This window comes from Danio rerio, chromosome 14, assembly GCF_049306965.1.
Source record: "Danio rerio strain Tuebingen ecotype United States chromosome 14, GRCz12tu, whole genome shotgun sequence".
NCBI classification, from domain to species: domain Eukaryota; kingdom Metazoa; phylum Chordata; class Actinopteri; order Cypriniformes; family Danionidae; genus Danio; species Danio rerio.
Window position 1 is genome coordinate 9445001 of NC_133189.1, and position 16277 is coordinate 9461277.

At 38.4% G+C, this 16277-nt stretch overlaps 2 protein-coding genes across 10 annotated transcripts in view; both read right to left on the bottom strand.

The window, feature by feature from the left end:
• atg2a (autophagy related 2A) overlaps positions 1–1870 on the bottom strand; it is a 76694-nt gene extending 74824 nt beyond the window's left edge. For all 3 annotated transcript variants that reach the window (XR_012390218.1, XR_012390217.1, XM_009307758.5), the window contains exon 1: positions 1345–1870. Coding sequence is in view for 1 of the 3 variants with exons in the window: in XM_009307758.5 (XP_009306033.1) it covers positions 1345–1515 (171 nt within the window). In the remaining 2 variants the exon portion in view is untranslated. The remainder of the gene's footprint in view (positions 1–1344) is intronic.
• A 2684-nt stretch (positions 1871–4554) lies between these two features.
• The window catches only part of nxf1a (nuclear RNA export factor 1a), a 54515-nt gene continuing 42792 nt past the window's right edge, over positions 4555–16277 (bottom strand). For 6 of the 7 annotated variants that reach the window (XM_073921640.1, XM_073921643.1, XM_073921642.1 and 3 more), the window contains 7 exons: positions 14668–14723; positions 14463–14578; positions 14336–14378; positions 14167–14239; positions 13738–13920; positions 5239–5299; positions 4555–4933 (listed from right to left, as the gene is read on the bottom strand). In XM_073921640.1, the coding sequence (XP_073777741.1) occupies positions 4895–4933; positions 5239–5299; positions 13738–13920; positions 14167–14239; positions 14336–14378; positions 14463–14578; positions 14668–14723 (571 nt within the window). In that variant the 3' untranslated portion in view covers positions 4555–4894. 7 annotated transcript variants of the gene reach the window in all.

Genomic DNA, 16277 nt, shown 5'->3' on the forward strand with positions numbered 1-16277 from the left:
TTTAAACATTGCATTTAAATGTGTAAACCTTCTTTTAAAGACACCCCAGCACTCCTATACGGGCCCCTGAGGGTCTCTGGACATCAGATTTACAAGATGACATTTCAAAACATTTAAAAACTATATTATTATTAGCTTAATTGTTTAGTCTACTAAATTAAAAGATGTATTTATTTGTGTAACCCCCCAGCACTTCTATACAGGCTCCTGGGGATCTCTGGACCTCAGATTTACAAGATAACATCATAAAACAATTCAGAAATTACATTATCATTCCCTTAACCATTTAGTCTACTTACTTTAAACAATGAATTTATGTGTGTAAACATTTTCAAAGACACCCCAGCACTCCCCTGAGGGTCTCTGGGCATCAGATTTACAAGATGACATCACAAAACATAAAAAAAAAACATTTTATTTTTATTCCCTTAACCATTTAGTCTTCTTACTTTAACCTTGTATTTATATGTGTAAACCTTTTCAAAGACACCCCAGCCCTCCTATTTGAGCCCCTTGGGATCTCTGGACATCCATTTTACAAGACAGCATCACAATACATTTAAAAATTATAATATTATTCCCTTAACCATTTAGTCTACTTACTTTAAACATTGTATTTATGTGTGTAAACCTTTTTAATACACTCCATCACTCCTTTATGTGCCCCTTGGGGTCTCTGGACATCAGTTTTACATTATAACATCACAAAACATTTTTAAAAATTATATTATTTCCCTTACCATTTACTCTTCTTACTTTAAACATTGCATTTATGTGTGTTGATCTTTTCAAAGACACCCTAGCACTCCTATACGAGCCCCTGGGGTCTAAGAACCCCAATTTACAATATGACAACATCACTAAACTTTAAACATCCATTTTTATTCACTTAATCACTCAATATACTTACTCTAAAAGTTTTATTGTTATTTTTATTTGACATTTTTCCTCAGACACACAAGCTCTCTTATGCAGGCCCCTGATGGACTTCAGACCCAAAGGATGTTGGTTGACAACTTCAAGAACTTTTCTAAAGATTATTTTATTAGCTAATTTAACAGTATTACTCTTTTCAGTTCCTTAATGTTCTATATTACAACATCACAAACACTTCTAAACCTTATAAAGCCCAAATTTAAAACCTGAAAGCAAAAGCGAAGGCTTGATCACTCTGACTGAAAACCAGGAAGAGGATCTAAATTCTGCACAGGTCATCAAACCCTAAAACATCATTGTTTAACTAACTTAACAAGATGTGTTGATTTCATACTGAGCACAAGATATTGCGAAACACAGGCAATAATGGCCACATGGACAAGGAAACTGGCCTTGCCACACACTTACCCAAACATCCAGATTAATTTCTCGGATGACCCCACTGCCATTGTATAGATCCAAGCTCAGCTGGTCCAAACTGAGTCTCTCCTCCAAGAAGTGGCCCAGGTAGTGCTGCAGTAGGTACCGACAGGCCCGCTTCTTTATTGAGCCCGACCAGGGGAAGAGCCACCGAGACATGGGGCCAGAGCAGACGGGGAGAGGGAGCTGAGAGGCGGCGGAACACAAGACCAGTCCTGCATAACAGACTTAACCCCCCTCGGTAGTGTGTGGGAAAATGAGAATACAATAATACAAGCGTACTAGGGTGGACAAGAGGGGGGTAAAACCGTCTAACTTCCTGTCCTTTGACACCAAAATCCCCTAGTTCTTCGTTTCTGGACGTAAGGTTGTCCACAGCAGCGTTTAAAAGAGATTGTTTGTGTCGAAACGGGTCACTCCGGTGATGCTTTTAATAATATATGTCACTGAAATATGCGACAGGTCCTCTGTGGTTCCTCTGGCCAACGGGTTGTTTATTGTTTTCATACTCAAGACTGAACGAGTGTACGTCGTGACGTTAGCGCAGGGCAAAGATGCCGGAAGTTGGGTACGTCAACCTACCATATTGGTGCGGTCAGCGACACTATCTGTTGTAGAAATCATTTAGTTTACAGTCTGGAGCTTTCTACTGTGCATTGAGTTTATAATTGTATATGGGAATTTGTCATAGGCTATATAACATACATAACCGTACTATTGCACTACTTTTATTCTCTACACTCAAAAAATGAAGTTCGTTTCTGTTCTGTGTGTTCAAACTATTTATTTAAATGAGCTAAAACACAATTCTTGAGTTTTGGGGGACATACATAAAAATGTATTATTTAACTTAATTGTTTCATGTTGTCCCAACAAAAACCTATTGTGTGGAACCCATCATTTTTGTGTATTAAACGCCCACCCTCAATATGTAGTTTTTATATTATTTCCAGTTAATTCTGGAACACATTTCACATTTTATCATTTTTTATTTGCTGATCTTAAATATGTAAAATTTCTAATATTTTTTCTGAAGTTAAACACAAATTAACAGAAGTGAAATATGACAACTCTGTTATAGGTAAATAAGGTCAAATACAGTATATAACAAATTAAATAGCTTTTAACAATTACTTAAATTCCGCAAATGTTCAAGTAATAAGAAAAAAATAGGCTTAAATAGAGTTGACAGTTTTGTTAACCGAGTTGACATCAATAACAGAGTTGACCACCCATTTGGTGAAAACAAAATACACTTTCTGCCATACTCTGAAACCGGTAAAAGACTATGTAAAAAGAGTGTTTAATCTAAATGACTAAAAGTCTTTCATGAACTTGTAAATTAATATCTGTTTGCATGCAGATCTCATTGTGCTCTGTATTACTGCTTCCTTTCAGCTGATATAATTTTTCTATTTGTTTTCTCAATGATATAATTTTTAGTAAAATGAACTCATTATAAATGTAATATAATGCAAATAATAATGCTTACACGTGAAAGGGGAAAACATTGTCAACTGTTTGATTGTTTACATTTTTAAACCTTTAACAGCTGACATTTCCCATATCTTTTTGCTAATCTCAAACCAGATAATTGTATATTTTAAATATTATTCTTATATTATTCATAATTCCCTAAAATACCACAGAGTTGAAAAAATAATATATTGGTTTAATTCTAAATAATTTGTATTAATTAGTATAATAAAACACATCCTTAGGAGCAAATCACATCCTTTTTCTACTGGGGCTTTAAAGATTTTTTTACAACTAATGTAACACAGTTGACCTGAATAGGAACAGATGCAAAATAATTTTTTAATTACTGAAATCACAAATAATAAAATGGACTATGTGTAAATGTTTTAATAACTTGGATAAATATACAAATAAATATACAAATGTACTTATTTATTCCAAAGGAGGAGACCATTAAAATTAGGTATAAACTACCTGACAAAAGTTTTGTCGTCAATCCCAGTTGTATGAGCAACAAATAATAACTTGACTTCTAGTTGAAAATTTGGAAAAGAGTGGCAGAAGGTAGATTTTTCGGATGAATCATCTGTTGAACTACATTCCAATCATCACATATACTGCAGAAGACCTACTGGAACCAGCATGGACCCAAAATTCTTACAGAAATCAGTCAAATTTGGTGAAGGAAAAATCAAAACTCCTCATACTTCAGCCTCCACATCAAAGTTCCTGAAAGCAAAATTGATCAAGGTGCTCCAGGATTGGCCAGCCCATTTACCAGAATGAACATTATTGAGTATGTCTGGGGTAAGATGGAGGAGGAGGCACTGAAGATGAATCCAAATAATCTTGATGAACTCTGGGAGTTCTGCAAGAACACTTTCTTTAACGTTCCAGATGACTTTATTAATAAGTTATTTGAGTCATTGCAGAGATGTATGGATACAGTCCTCCAAGCTCATGGGAGTCATACACAATATTCATTATTTTTCCACTGCACCATGACTTTATATTCTATACTGTACATTATTTCTGTTAAGTGACAAGACTTTTGTCAGAGCAAAGTCAGACCTTGTTGTCCTAATTAAAAATCAAGGCATGATCATTTTATTTAGGTAAAGTAAGCGTAAACTAGAGGCCTTTGCCTTTTAAAGCCACTTCTGATACCAAATCATCAACTAGAAGTCAAGTTATTATTTGTTGTACCTAAAACTTGAATAAGCGACAAGTCTCTTGTCAGGTAGTGTAGTAGGAGTCTTAATTGTACTCTGTATTACTGCGTCCTTTCTGCTGCTGATATAATTTTACTATTTATTTAATTTAATATTTTCAAGAACAAATGGCCCTAAAAATCTTTTTTAGATATACATTGGTATACTTTATCAACTTTGTTTACATGTAAAACTATTTCATTAAACATGAAATTTTTAATTTCATTCTAATTTCATTTTCCCCAATTCTACAATTAACCATATCTCTGTGTGTGTGTGTGTGTGTGTGTCTGTGAAAGTCAATTTGTGACAAACTGTCGAACAAATCAAAACTCTCTCATAATTGTTCTTCTGGGATGCTTTTAACAGTGCTTCAAGTACAAACTGTGTTTTTATTTTTATTTTTTAAGATTCAATTTTTCATCTCTTGCTCTGTCAGGATTGTGGAGTCATATTTACCAATAACCACAATCATCTTTAATATAGTCATGACTTGATTAGGTATTGATTTCTTGATCTTGCTGAGAAAAACCCATACAAACAAACTTTATTTCTGTGAAAACATCACATTTAACAACAACAAAAGCTCAGCATATTTTAGACATCACAATTAAAACAGAAAAAAGGTGCTTTTAAAATGAATACAGAAAGAGCGTCCCAATGTTATTCACGTACAAACCTGAGGTATAATTTCTTTAAGAAAAAAAAAGACTTAAATAAAATTATAAAATTAATGTAAAACATTTGTTTCTCGTTTCAGTTTGAAACATCAAAAAGTAAATGCTCATTGATCAACAAATACAACTATGTACATGGCCATAGTCTATGCGATTTCTGAATGCTTGTTTTCATTTTATGAAAGCAGCTTCTGGGATCATTCCGTGAGCCTAAAAGTGATGAAAAAATAATACTATTAATAACACTCAGGTCTTAAATGCATGGAAATCACTGTAGTCAGCATACATTTACTGTAGTAGCTTACACAATGCACAAATCATAGTAAATTCAGATCAATCTTTTCGCTTATTCAATAATCAGTTACTCTGGTAAATTATTAACCTAGAGGACTTTTCAATTATTAACAGCAGAATCGTTTAATTCTGAAACAGAACTTATAATAATTGAAGAAAAAAAAAAAAGATTAACCAAATTACATTTTGAATTTGGCTAGGCTGACCAATCAGCTTCATACCTGCAGTTCTGCGAATATCTGAGCAGCTTGCTGAAAATCCCACGCGTTATCCTCCAGACACCTGCCAACACACAAACCTTACCAACTAGGTTGGGATAATATCATAGACAGTAAAATATATGGACGTAGTATCCGTGACGTCACCCATAGGTTTCTGAAGAGCGCAAAAGAAGCCACAAGTAGGCGCGGCCAACCGTCGCCATTTTGTTCACGCGTCATCACACCCACGGCGGGATACCAAACAAGGGCAAATAGGCGGAGAGTGAGCGGAGCTACAGACACCTGCTGACAGTTTGCTTGGACCTGGTTCAGACACAATTTATTTTGGGAGAAACGCTTAATACTTTATCACCTGTGACTCGTTTGTATTCTGACCACTTGTGCTTGGTTGTATACTATATCAATAAAGTGTTTAGACTTTTAAAAACACTGCTGTAATACATTGAGCCACTAAACATTGTTCTTATGACGTTTTTCAACAGGAGGAAAACGCAAATTACTTCCAAACACTTCAGATATAGTCTGTGTTAGTTAATGCAAGACTATTGATGAAATCCAGCATAACACTGTATGACAAGGCTTCAGATGACTGTTCTAGAGCCTACAGCTAATCAATCTGACAGATTCTGGAGTGCATTACAGCTCTAAATATAAAAATAAACGATAAATGATCTTAAATAAAACAAATACATGTATAAAGATGGTATATAAGTATATAACTTTACTCACATGGGAAACGGAGGCCACGTGAATGTTTTGTGAGCACAATTAAGTGCACTCACCGTGACATTCCATCAAATAAATGTAGGAAACCATTCCAAAAGGCAGTTGAGTGTGTAAAACCACATAAAACAACACAGAAATACGATAAATATGCCGAGTTCAGTGGCTAATCTGCAGGATACCACTGAGGTGACGTGACGGCGACCAGTGAGACCTAACTGTCACTCAAGTGGCCACGCCCTTAATTATGCAAACTTATTATAACTCAATATAAAGGAAACAGATGAGTTTTAAAAAAATTCACCCCCCTCACAGTTGTCATGAAGGGTAATATTAGCTGTATTAACCAAAATCTTTTTTTGTACCAGGCTGTAAACACCTTTTTTTCTGCGGTAAAGTTGGCCATTCTAACAGTGGGCTCAATTGAAATTTGCTCTGTTTTGGAGCCAGGAGCGGCCAGGACTAGCGGAATTTCGGATAAATTGCAGTTTTAATTACTTCCGTATTGGCTTCCTGAGGGAGAGCGGGAGGTTGCCGCTTGGATAATATTGACCAGAGGTGGAAAATATGGCTAATTCACAACCATGTGACAATAACTTTTAATTAAAAAAAATGACTACTTTTGAACTCCCTTATGTGAATATGCAGCCGTCTTGCAATCTTTAAAGGGTTAGTTCACGCAAAAATAAAAAAATCGTGTTAATAATAACTCGTTCCAACCCCCTTGTTCATCTTCAGAATGCAAATGAATGTATTTTAGATCAGTGTTTCTCAACCACGTTTCTGGAGGACCACCAGCTCTGCACATTTTCTATGTCTCCTTAACCAAACACACCTGATTCAGATCACCAGCTCATTAGCAGAGACTGAAAGATCTGCAATGAGTGTGACCAAGAAGCCATACAAAACATGCAGTGCTGGTGGTCCTCCAGGAACGTGGTTGAGAAGCACCGTTTTACATGAAATTCACAAGCTCTCTCATTTTCCATAAACAACAACAGTCACAAGATGTTCAGAAAAAGAATTCGAAAACATTGTCAAAACATTTAATGTGACTTCAGTAGTTCAATTGTAATCATACAAAGCTCCGAGAACACTTCTGTGCACCAGAAAAATAGCTTTGTTTACCAATGTTTTCTGAATCAGATCAGGGTGCGTGCTTACTGCAGGCAGTAGACTCTTGCATACCTTGTACTGCCCATAGTAAACACACGCCCTGATGACTTGATGAGTTCCTTTTGGCACACAAATGTGTTCTTGGAGATTCATTTGATCACAGTTAAACCACTGAAGCCACCTGAAATGTTCTGACAATTGGTCCCTTTTCAGGACTTTGAAAATTTTGACTGTTGCGGGCTATGGATAATAGGAGAAGCTCTTGGATTTCTAAAGTGTCTCAATTTTGGGGTGAACTAACCCTTTAACATAGTAGCAGGAATATATATGTTGAAAGGCTAAGGTTTCTTGTGAACAGCAACCTCTAGTTATTAGTAGCTGCACCAAAGGGCATTGCTTGGCATTGCAAACTGGTGTTTGTAGTTTTTTAATATATAATTCTTAACACACTGTTTTTTTTTCACAGTATGTCTTACTATTTAATTCCCTATGACTCTCTTGCTGGTTATTTACACCTATAGCAGTGGATATAGCATCATTCAATCATTCGTTTTCCTACAGCTTAGTCTTTTATTTAACAAGGGTCGTCAACTATTTTGGAAAACATCTTTACCGTTGTGGTAAAGAAGGAGCGGAGTCGAAAACCAAAGCTCTCGATTTACCGGTCAATCCACGTTCCTACTCTCACCTATGGTCATGAGCTATGGGTCAAGATCAAAAGGAGAGGATCTCAGATGCAAGGGGCCAAAATACTTACAATATATTAATATTTCCTTCGCAGGGTGGCAGGGCGCACCCTTATAGATAGGGTGAAGGGCTCTGTCACCTGCTCCTCCACATCAAGAGAAGTCAGCTGAGGTGGCTCTGGCATCTGTTTCGAATGCCTACTGGATGTCTACCTAGGGAGGTGTTCCAGGTATGTCTCACTGGGAGGAGGCCTCAAGGAAGACCCAGGACATACTGGAGGGACTATATCTCTCGGATGGCCTGGGAACGCCTCAGGATCCCCTGGGGCTGGAGGAAGTGTCTGGGGAGAGGGAAGTCTGGGGTTCTTTCCTAAGACTGCTGCCCCCACGACCCATCCTCAGAAAACCGGTAGAAAATGAATGAATTTTACGCAGCAGCTGCAACCCAGAATTGGGAAACACCCATACACTTTCACATTCACAGACTTATACACTATGGCCAATTTTGTTTACCCAATTCACCTACACTATACCGCGTGAAACCGGAACACCAGGGGGAAACCCACACTATCAAGGGGAGAACATGCAAACTCCACACAGAAATGCCAACTGACCCAGCCAGAACTCAAACCAGCAGCCTTCATGCTGTGACTATCATATCACCATAGTACCAACATCTCACCATGTCCGAACTACACGTGAAGTTTCGAGATTCCAGTGACTAGCAATTTGGCACAGCATGACAGAAGAATTTATCTATAGCCATTCAAAAGTACAAAATGGTGCACTGCACTCGCAATGAAATGGTAAAGTTTACAATCAATACATATATAAACCCTTCAACATTATTAAAATTGCTCAGTGATTGATGTTGCTGTCACAGTTCTTACTTTCATTTTTCACCTGTTTGCTAGTTATTTTATTTAAGGTATCTGAGATAAATGATCTGCTCCGTCTTTCAGTATGGTAATACATGTCACGTATGTGGTATTCAAACTCTCATTGGTAGCATTGACTACTCAACAAAGCATCAGCTGAGGTTATCTTTATTGTAGTTTATGCTGCTGTTCTGCTGCGATGCGGCAAAAAATATAAGCCATTTTGAAAACAGAATTTTTGCCTGATGCAGTTGCAAATGGTAAAGACAAAAACTCCTTTTAACATGACTGAATGGATGTCTTTTATAGTGTGTGGCAGCATCATGTCACATGTAGTTAAGACATGGTGTCATCTAGTAAGACGTTTACTATAAGGAGCCCAATCATCTTGCAGATAAATTTCCCCTAAGGGTATTCTGCTGTATCTGGCAACAATTTGTAGCAGATAATCTGTAAAATCCTCTGCTAAAATGGATAAAATTTGTTGGTCTAGTACAGGGGGGCCAAAACTCTTGGCCCTTGAGGGCCAGTGTCCTATAGACTGATTTCACACCTGCCGCCATTAATAAAGCTAAATCAAGCCTGCGGTGGGAAGAAACCCGGAAGTATAGCCTGAGTAACACAGGAATGTTGTGTACCTGGCTGTATATCTTATCAGAGAAGAGAAGGCTACACAAATATATAATATCTTCCGAGTGACCCGAAGGTCCGTTCTGTATGGAAAGTGAAAATTAAACAGGATATCTGACCTCATTTTCAGCTAAGTTAAGGGAAATGCCACTAGTTAGCCAACATTTTCTTTCCCAAACACTTGTTTTAGATGCCGTTTATCAAACTCAAGTTGATGAACTAATTCTTTTATTATATTAAACTTGTCAAGATCCTGAATTGTTACTGAAATTTATAAAAACCATCAATTTCCCTCTAACATTTAGGCACTGTTGAGTGCAACACAGCTAATTTGCCATAGTATTCACCAGTGCTCAACAGAAAGGACTGTGATTGGCCGTGGAGGTCATCAGTTCACCCCACTTCGTCGCTGTTTACCGAGTGCAAACACAGACGAGCGATCAGCTGATGACTCGACTGATCTTTGTGGCTTTAAAACACTCCACTGTTCGTGCATCTGTGTTTGCACTCAGTGAAGAGCGGTGAACTGATGACCTTCAAGGCCAATCACAGTCATCTCTGTTGAGCACTGGTGAATAGTATGGCAAATCAGCGATGTTTAAGAACGCGCTCAGCGGCGCTTAAATGTTAGCGGGAAATGGACGTTTTTAAAACTTCAGTACCGGGAGAACACTATTACAGACAACACGAGGATATGCTACAGAGGACTGCATTGTTTTATTGTTCACTGGGTGACATAGGCTGAAGCAGGGAAGCCCCCACTGTGTTTACCTGGTGCCATGAACTGAAGCCCAGAACGATACTCTTAAAGAGATAATGATGTTGTTTGATGCCTAAAGTTAAACTGAACTGAATGACATTAAAGTGATGTTTACACCATATCTGCGTTTTGAAATCGTGGCAACAGCTGGAGGTTTAGAGTCCACAGCATGTTGTTGTAATATTTACAGTGCTGATCCTATACTTCCGGGTTTCTTCCCACCGTAGCCTCGCTTTCTTGTTTAAAAATGGCGGCCACTTGAATAAGCGTATAGTTTAGCTCAATTATACACACCTAAACCAGCTAATCAAGCTTGAACTGGTTCAGATCTTTCCTTGAAAGAAAGGGTTATATGTCAGTATAGGTGACCTTCTGTAGAGGTAAACACCCACAATATTCAATTCTGGCACCTCTCCTGTTCAACCTGTATATGCTCCCACTGAGCCAAATAATGAGAAAGAACCAAATCTCCTATCACAGCTATGCTGATTTTCTTTTTTTAGTTAAACAACGAGAAAAATGAAGTCATTGCATTTGGCAACAGAGATGTGGTTCTCAAGGTGAATGCGTACCTTGGCTCTAAGAGTCAAACACCAAAAAAAAATAAGGTGTAAGAATCTTGGTGTTATTCTGGAGTCAGATATGAGTTTCGATAGTAATATAAAAGCAATAAGTAAATCAGCCTACTATCATCTCAAAAACATTGCAAGAATTAGATGCTTTATTTCCAGTGAGAACTTGTTCACGCTTTTATCAGCAGCAGGGTAAATTAATGTAATTGACTCCTCACTGGCCTTCTTAAAAAGACAGTCAAACAGTTGCAACTCATCTAGTTTACTGACTAGAATTCTGACCAGAACCAGAAAATCAGAGCACATCACACCTGTCCTCAGGTCTTTACACTGGCTCACAGTTACATTCAAGATAGACTTTAAAGTGTTATTACTTGTCTATAAATCACTAAATGGCCTAGGACCTCAATACATTACAGCTATGCTCACTGAATACAAACAATACAGATCACTCAGATCTTTAAGATCAAATAAATCAGAAATTCCAAGAGTTCAGTCAATGCAGGGTGATTCTGCCTTCAGCTACTACGCCCCTCGCTGCTAGAATCAGCTTCCAGAAATGATCAGATGTGCTCCAACATTAGGCACATTCAAATCAGGAATAAAAACACATCTATTTAGCTGTACCTATACTGAATGAGCACTGTGCTACATCCAACAGATCGCACTTTCTTTTCTTTTTCATTCTTTTATAACCTGTTGTAACACACTTTAATCTGTTTTAATCACTCTTATTATTTGCTTTTATTTTCTTATACATGTCTCTTTTATTTCTGTTTATGTGAAGCACTTCAATTTGCCACTGTGTATGAAATGTGCTATATAAATAAAAATGCCTTGCCTAACTAGCATACTAGAAACTTCCTGGCAGGTGTGTTGAAGCAAATTGTAGCTAAACTCTGCAGGACACCGGCACTCCAGGACAGAGTTAGGACACATCTGGTCTAGTACATCCCACTGATGTTCAGTAGGACGGAGATTTGGGATATCCTGAGGTCTACAAAACCCTCCATTGGTGCTACTACTTCGCCAGGAAAATGGTGCACACATACACATCCATGTGATGTAAAAGAAAAAGAGGGATTCCTCTTACAGCCACATAGGAAACCGTGTGATGCATTGTGCCATATCCCACACATAAGCATCATAATACTGTGAGACCACAAAGGATCTTTTGTGCCTCAGATCTGATGGTATTAATATTGCCTTCTGGCGTAGATGAGTATTAAGCACCCAATATCCTGTCACTGACTTGTGGTTTGTCCTTACTTGTACCACTGCTGGTAAACCCTCACTACGGAAACCCGGGAGCAATGCAGAAGCCTTGTTGTTTTAGACATACTGTGACCCAGTTGCCTTACCATAACAATTAGGCCCTTACCAAGGTAGTTTCAACCTTTAATTATAAGACCTCAAACCTTATCCCTCCTAAAGTTTTAGCTCATCAGTATGTGTATACAGTCTGTGTGTTTTAAATACAGGGGAGATCTAAATTAGTGGACAAACTATAATTTCCTTAACGTCAATGCCACTGAGTAGTCCTATTTAAAGTTATTCTAACAGGAGCAAGAGAACATTTTTTTTTTGTCAAAAAGAACGCTGATCAAAAATCGAGAACACTTTCAGATACCTCAAAGTTATTTTTGGTAATCTGGCACCTAATTGTAATTTCTAGAGTACTGCATCTTTAAAATGTCAATCATTCAATCCCCCAAAAAGTGAGTTATCTTTATTAGACAAATGCACAAGAGGACAGAATAATGCAGAGAATCTAAATGGGCAGTCAGTTCAATTGGTCACCAGTTCAGCTTTGAACAAGGTGAGAATCCAACATGGGCTCATTCTGAAAACCTAGTCCTAGCCCTATATACATTTCTGGCGGTCGCAAATCATGTGGCCAAAAGTACACATGGCTGCAGCTCACTTTAAAACGAATGCTACGGGGCGGTATGATGCCATTCCTTTTTGCACTAACAAGCGGACCATTTACCTCCGTATGGACAGCTTTCCCTCTGTTACTAGTTTGTTCAGTTAGCTCGCCATTTACGTTAGCGAACTTGAGATGCAGAGAGGAGTTGGCCATGACGACGGGGTTTGAGTCTGGTTGAGTATGGTTCCAGAAAGCGGGTGAGACAAAAACAGAAGCCAAAAAATAAAATAAACAAATAAATAACAGGGTGAGAATGTGGTAAAATCTTAAAACGTGGTAAAAATCAGACAAGGGCTTTTATTTTTCAGGATTGCTTGGTTGGGTTTAGGAAAGAGGGTGAGCGCTGGTCAATCGGTGCTTTTGAAAACACTATTGGTTGGGTTTACAAAAAAACGGTCAGTCAGTCAGTCAGCCGTTCAGTCAGTCAACAGGGGTCTCTGGATTTAACCAAGAACAGCAGGCGCAAATGGCACTGAGATAAATTTGAGATTTCAAAATGCCTACTGAACAGCCTCTGGTGGATTTGTGAAGACAAAAACTGCAAGAAAAAACAAATTTAACTCCTGGGACGTATTTGGTGCTCTCTAGAAATGTATACAGCTGTACGTTCTCAGAATGAGTCTGGGTTGTAAGAATCTGCATCTTTGCACACACTGTCTTGATGTTTAAGACTAGTGCTGCATCCGAAATCCCCTACAACTCATTAGGTACTACATTTGAATTTACATTTACTACACGACCATTGGAAAAGTACGTTCTATATAGTATGAATGCAAGTAGTATGAATGAAACTCAAATATACATCTGCCATTTTGTCATGATCATGTGATCTACCCTCATTCAGTTGCATCGCTTCACTCCCATTCATGAATTTACCCGCATGGCATCATGGGATAGTGTAGCGCCCATCAGATGCGCACTTCAGAATCTCGCTGGAAGTAGGAGGTCACCCGGGTTCTTCTCACATACTGTTTTTGAATACTATGAATTTGCACATACTACTCGGCTTGCATACTGTTTGGAAGTGTTTGGAAATATGCAATTTCGGACACAGCGATCATGCTGGTGAGCATGTTTTGTTAAAGTTTTACTAATTAAATTTTTTTTATCCAATTCATGTGTTCAGAATTTGTTCTCTAATTTTGATCTCCACACAGATATTTGGTTCTATGATATAAGGGCATGTTTTGCTTTCTCTGCTCACTTTTGAGACCATTGCAGGTTCATTTCAGACATCTGGGAGAAGGCGGAGAGCATCTCCTGCTGGTATGCAGAGAGGATGGGCACTGGGCTGCTTGACGGGCTCTGGGTCGGTGTTGTAAATGCACACTGGATCTCCTCCATGGTGGTATTCCTCACAAAGAGCTCGTCATTCACGATACACAAACTGTAGAGTGCAACAAACAACAAAAAGCATGCACCAAATCAACTCTGTGACAAATAAAATGTTTTAATTGACTGCTGAATAGTCAATCTTGCACATGAATGGACAGTGTGTCTGAGGGTGGAAAAAAGTGAATTAAGTCATTACCGTTTTAAATAATAAAATTACACCAAAAACCAAAGAAAGCAGCAGCCGTGAAACTAAGAGTTTTTATTTAGCCAGTCAAAATCTAATGCTTGCTTTTCCTACCCAGAATTCTGAGCTGGAACTGTGACGAAGACTCTGGAAAATGCTTTGAATAAGTCCTCTGATTGGTCATCAACTGAGAGGAAAATAAAATAATTTTGAGTTAACACAGTGCTATTTTATTAACACATTATTATTCTGAGACATGTAACTGTCTGAACACAAGACTTACCCTCCTTGAACACTCCACTCACTGTGAACGCTAACAAAGTGCTCTATGGAGAGGAAAATTAGATGTCAAAAAAAGTGAATTGCAAAACAGGAGCATTTATGTATGTTCAAATGATTGAGAAACTCACCGCATATGCGTTGACATCAACGTTGATTGAATTAATGTCATGCTGGGTCTTTGGGAGTTCATTTAGGCACGCAACCACAGTCAGGCGGGTGTGCTTTAGCAAGCGAAAACGAGTGGCTGTAAAGAAGAAGATGACCGTACATGACAATTACACATCTGGGGGTTTTTAAACTTAAATTTGATTTCTCGTCATGAGTGTAACATACGGGAATCTTTGATGTTCTTGACATTGCGACTGTTTTTGAAATAGTCCAGTTTGTACCTACAAAATTACAGAAAAATTAAGTTAAAAGTACAACAATTTAAAAGAACGACTTTCTATTTTAATACAATCCATTTCAGTCAAACATTTAACAGTACTGCACAATGTTACAAAGCTTTCAAATCAAAAACGCAAATTTCTAATCAGCCAATCACATGGGAACAACTTAATGCATTTAGGCATGTAGACAAAGTCATGACGATCTGCTGCAGTGTCACTCCTGTCAGCTTAGAACAGGAAACTGAGGCTACAATTCTCACAGGCATACCAAAATGGACAATAGAAGATTGGAAAAATGTTGCCTACTCTGATGAGTCTCAATTTCTGAAGCGACAATCGGATGGTCGGGTCAGAATTTGGCTGCATTAACAACATGAAAGCATGGATCCATCCTGCCTTGTATCAACGGTTCAGGCTGCTGGTGGTGTAATGGTGATGGGAATATTCTCTTGGCAAACTTTGGGCCCTTTGGTACCAATTGAGCATCACGTCAACGCCACAGCCTACCCCAGTATTGCTGCTGACCATGTCCATTCCCTTTATGACCACAGTGTACCCATCTACTGATGGATACTTCCAGCTAGATAACGCACCATGTCATAAAGCGTGAATCATCTCAGACTGGTTTCTTGAACATGACAATGAGTTCACTGCACTCAAATGGCCTGTACAGTCATCAGATCTAAATCCAATAGAGCCCCTTTAGGGCCGACAAATCTGGATGCTACCATGTCAATATGGACCAAAATCTCTGAGGAACATTTACAGTACCTTGTTGAAACTATGCCACGAAGGATTAAGGCAGTTCTTAAGGCAAAAGGGGGTCCAACCAGGTACTAGTAAGGTGTATCTAATAAAGTGGCCGGTGAGTGTAGTTTCAACTAAGGGTGTCACGATCCTCCAAATCCTCGATTCGATTACATCTTCGATTCTAAAGCCACGATTCGATCCGACTATGAATAATTAATTAATTAATGACCAATTAATTATTTGTAGCCTACCGTTTAAACCACCTGACCTGTATGGTTTTTGTTTTACCCATAAACAAATCATACAGTAAATGAATAAAGGCAAGATACAGACATAATTACCACCTGTCAATCACATTTTTCTGTGGGACTCGTGAATAGGCAGTGATCTGTGTCGTTATAATGACGTCGGTAAAAAAGACGCACAACCAACAGGAACCAGCCAACAGTATCTGAGGTGTTCGCTAAAATGACTAAGTACGAGTGAAAGATTGAAGCAGTCCTCTGACTACCTGGACCTGCTGTCTCGAGCGCATGGCTGTATGTGCGTCTGTGTGGTTATGTGATGTGCATTTTCAGAGGTAGAGAGGAAGGAGGGCTGCTCAGAAATGCTACACGCCACTGTGGATGTCAAATTGTTGTCATTCTAAAATGCCATTTAAAAACAAAGCCAGTGTAAACAGGGCCTGAGTGTGTATTTTTCGCAAGCGGATTTGCAACGTGGGCGGGCGGAGGATCGAAATGCCGGTGTTGTCTATCGGACGAACCGTACGTAATAAGTACATAGCAGAGCTTGCAAAACTGT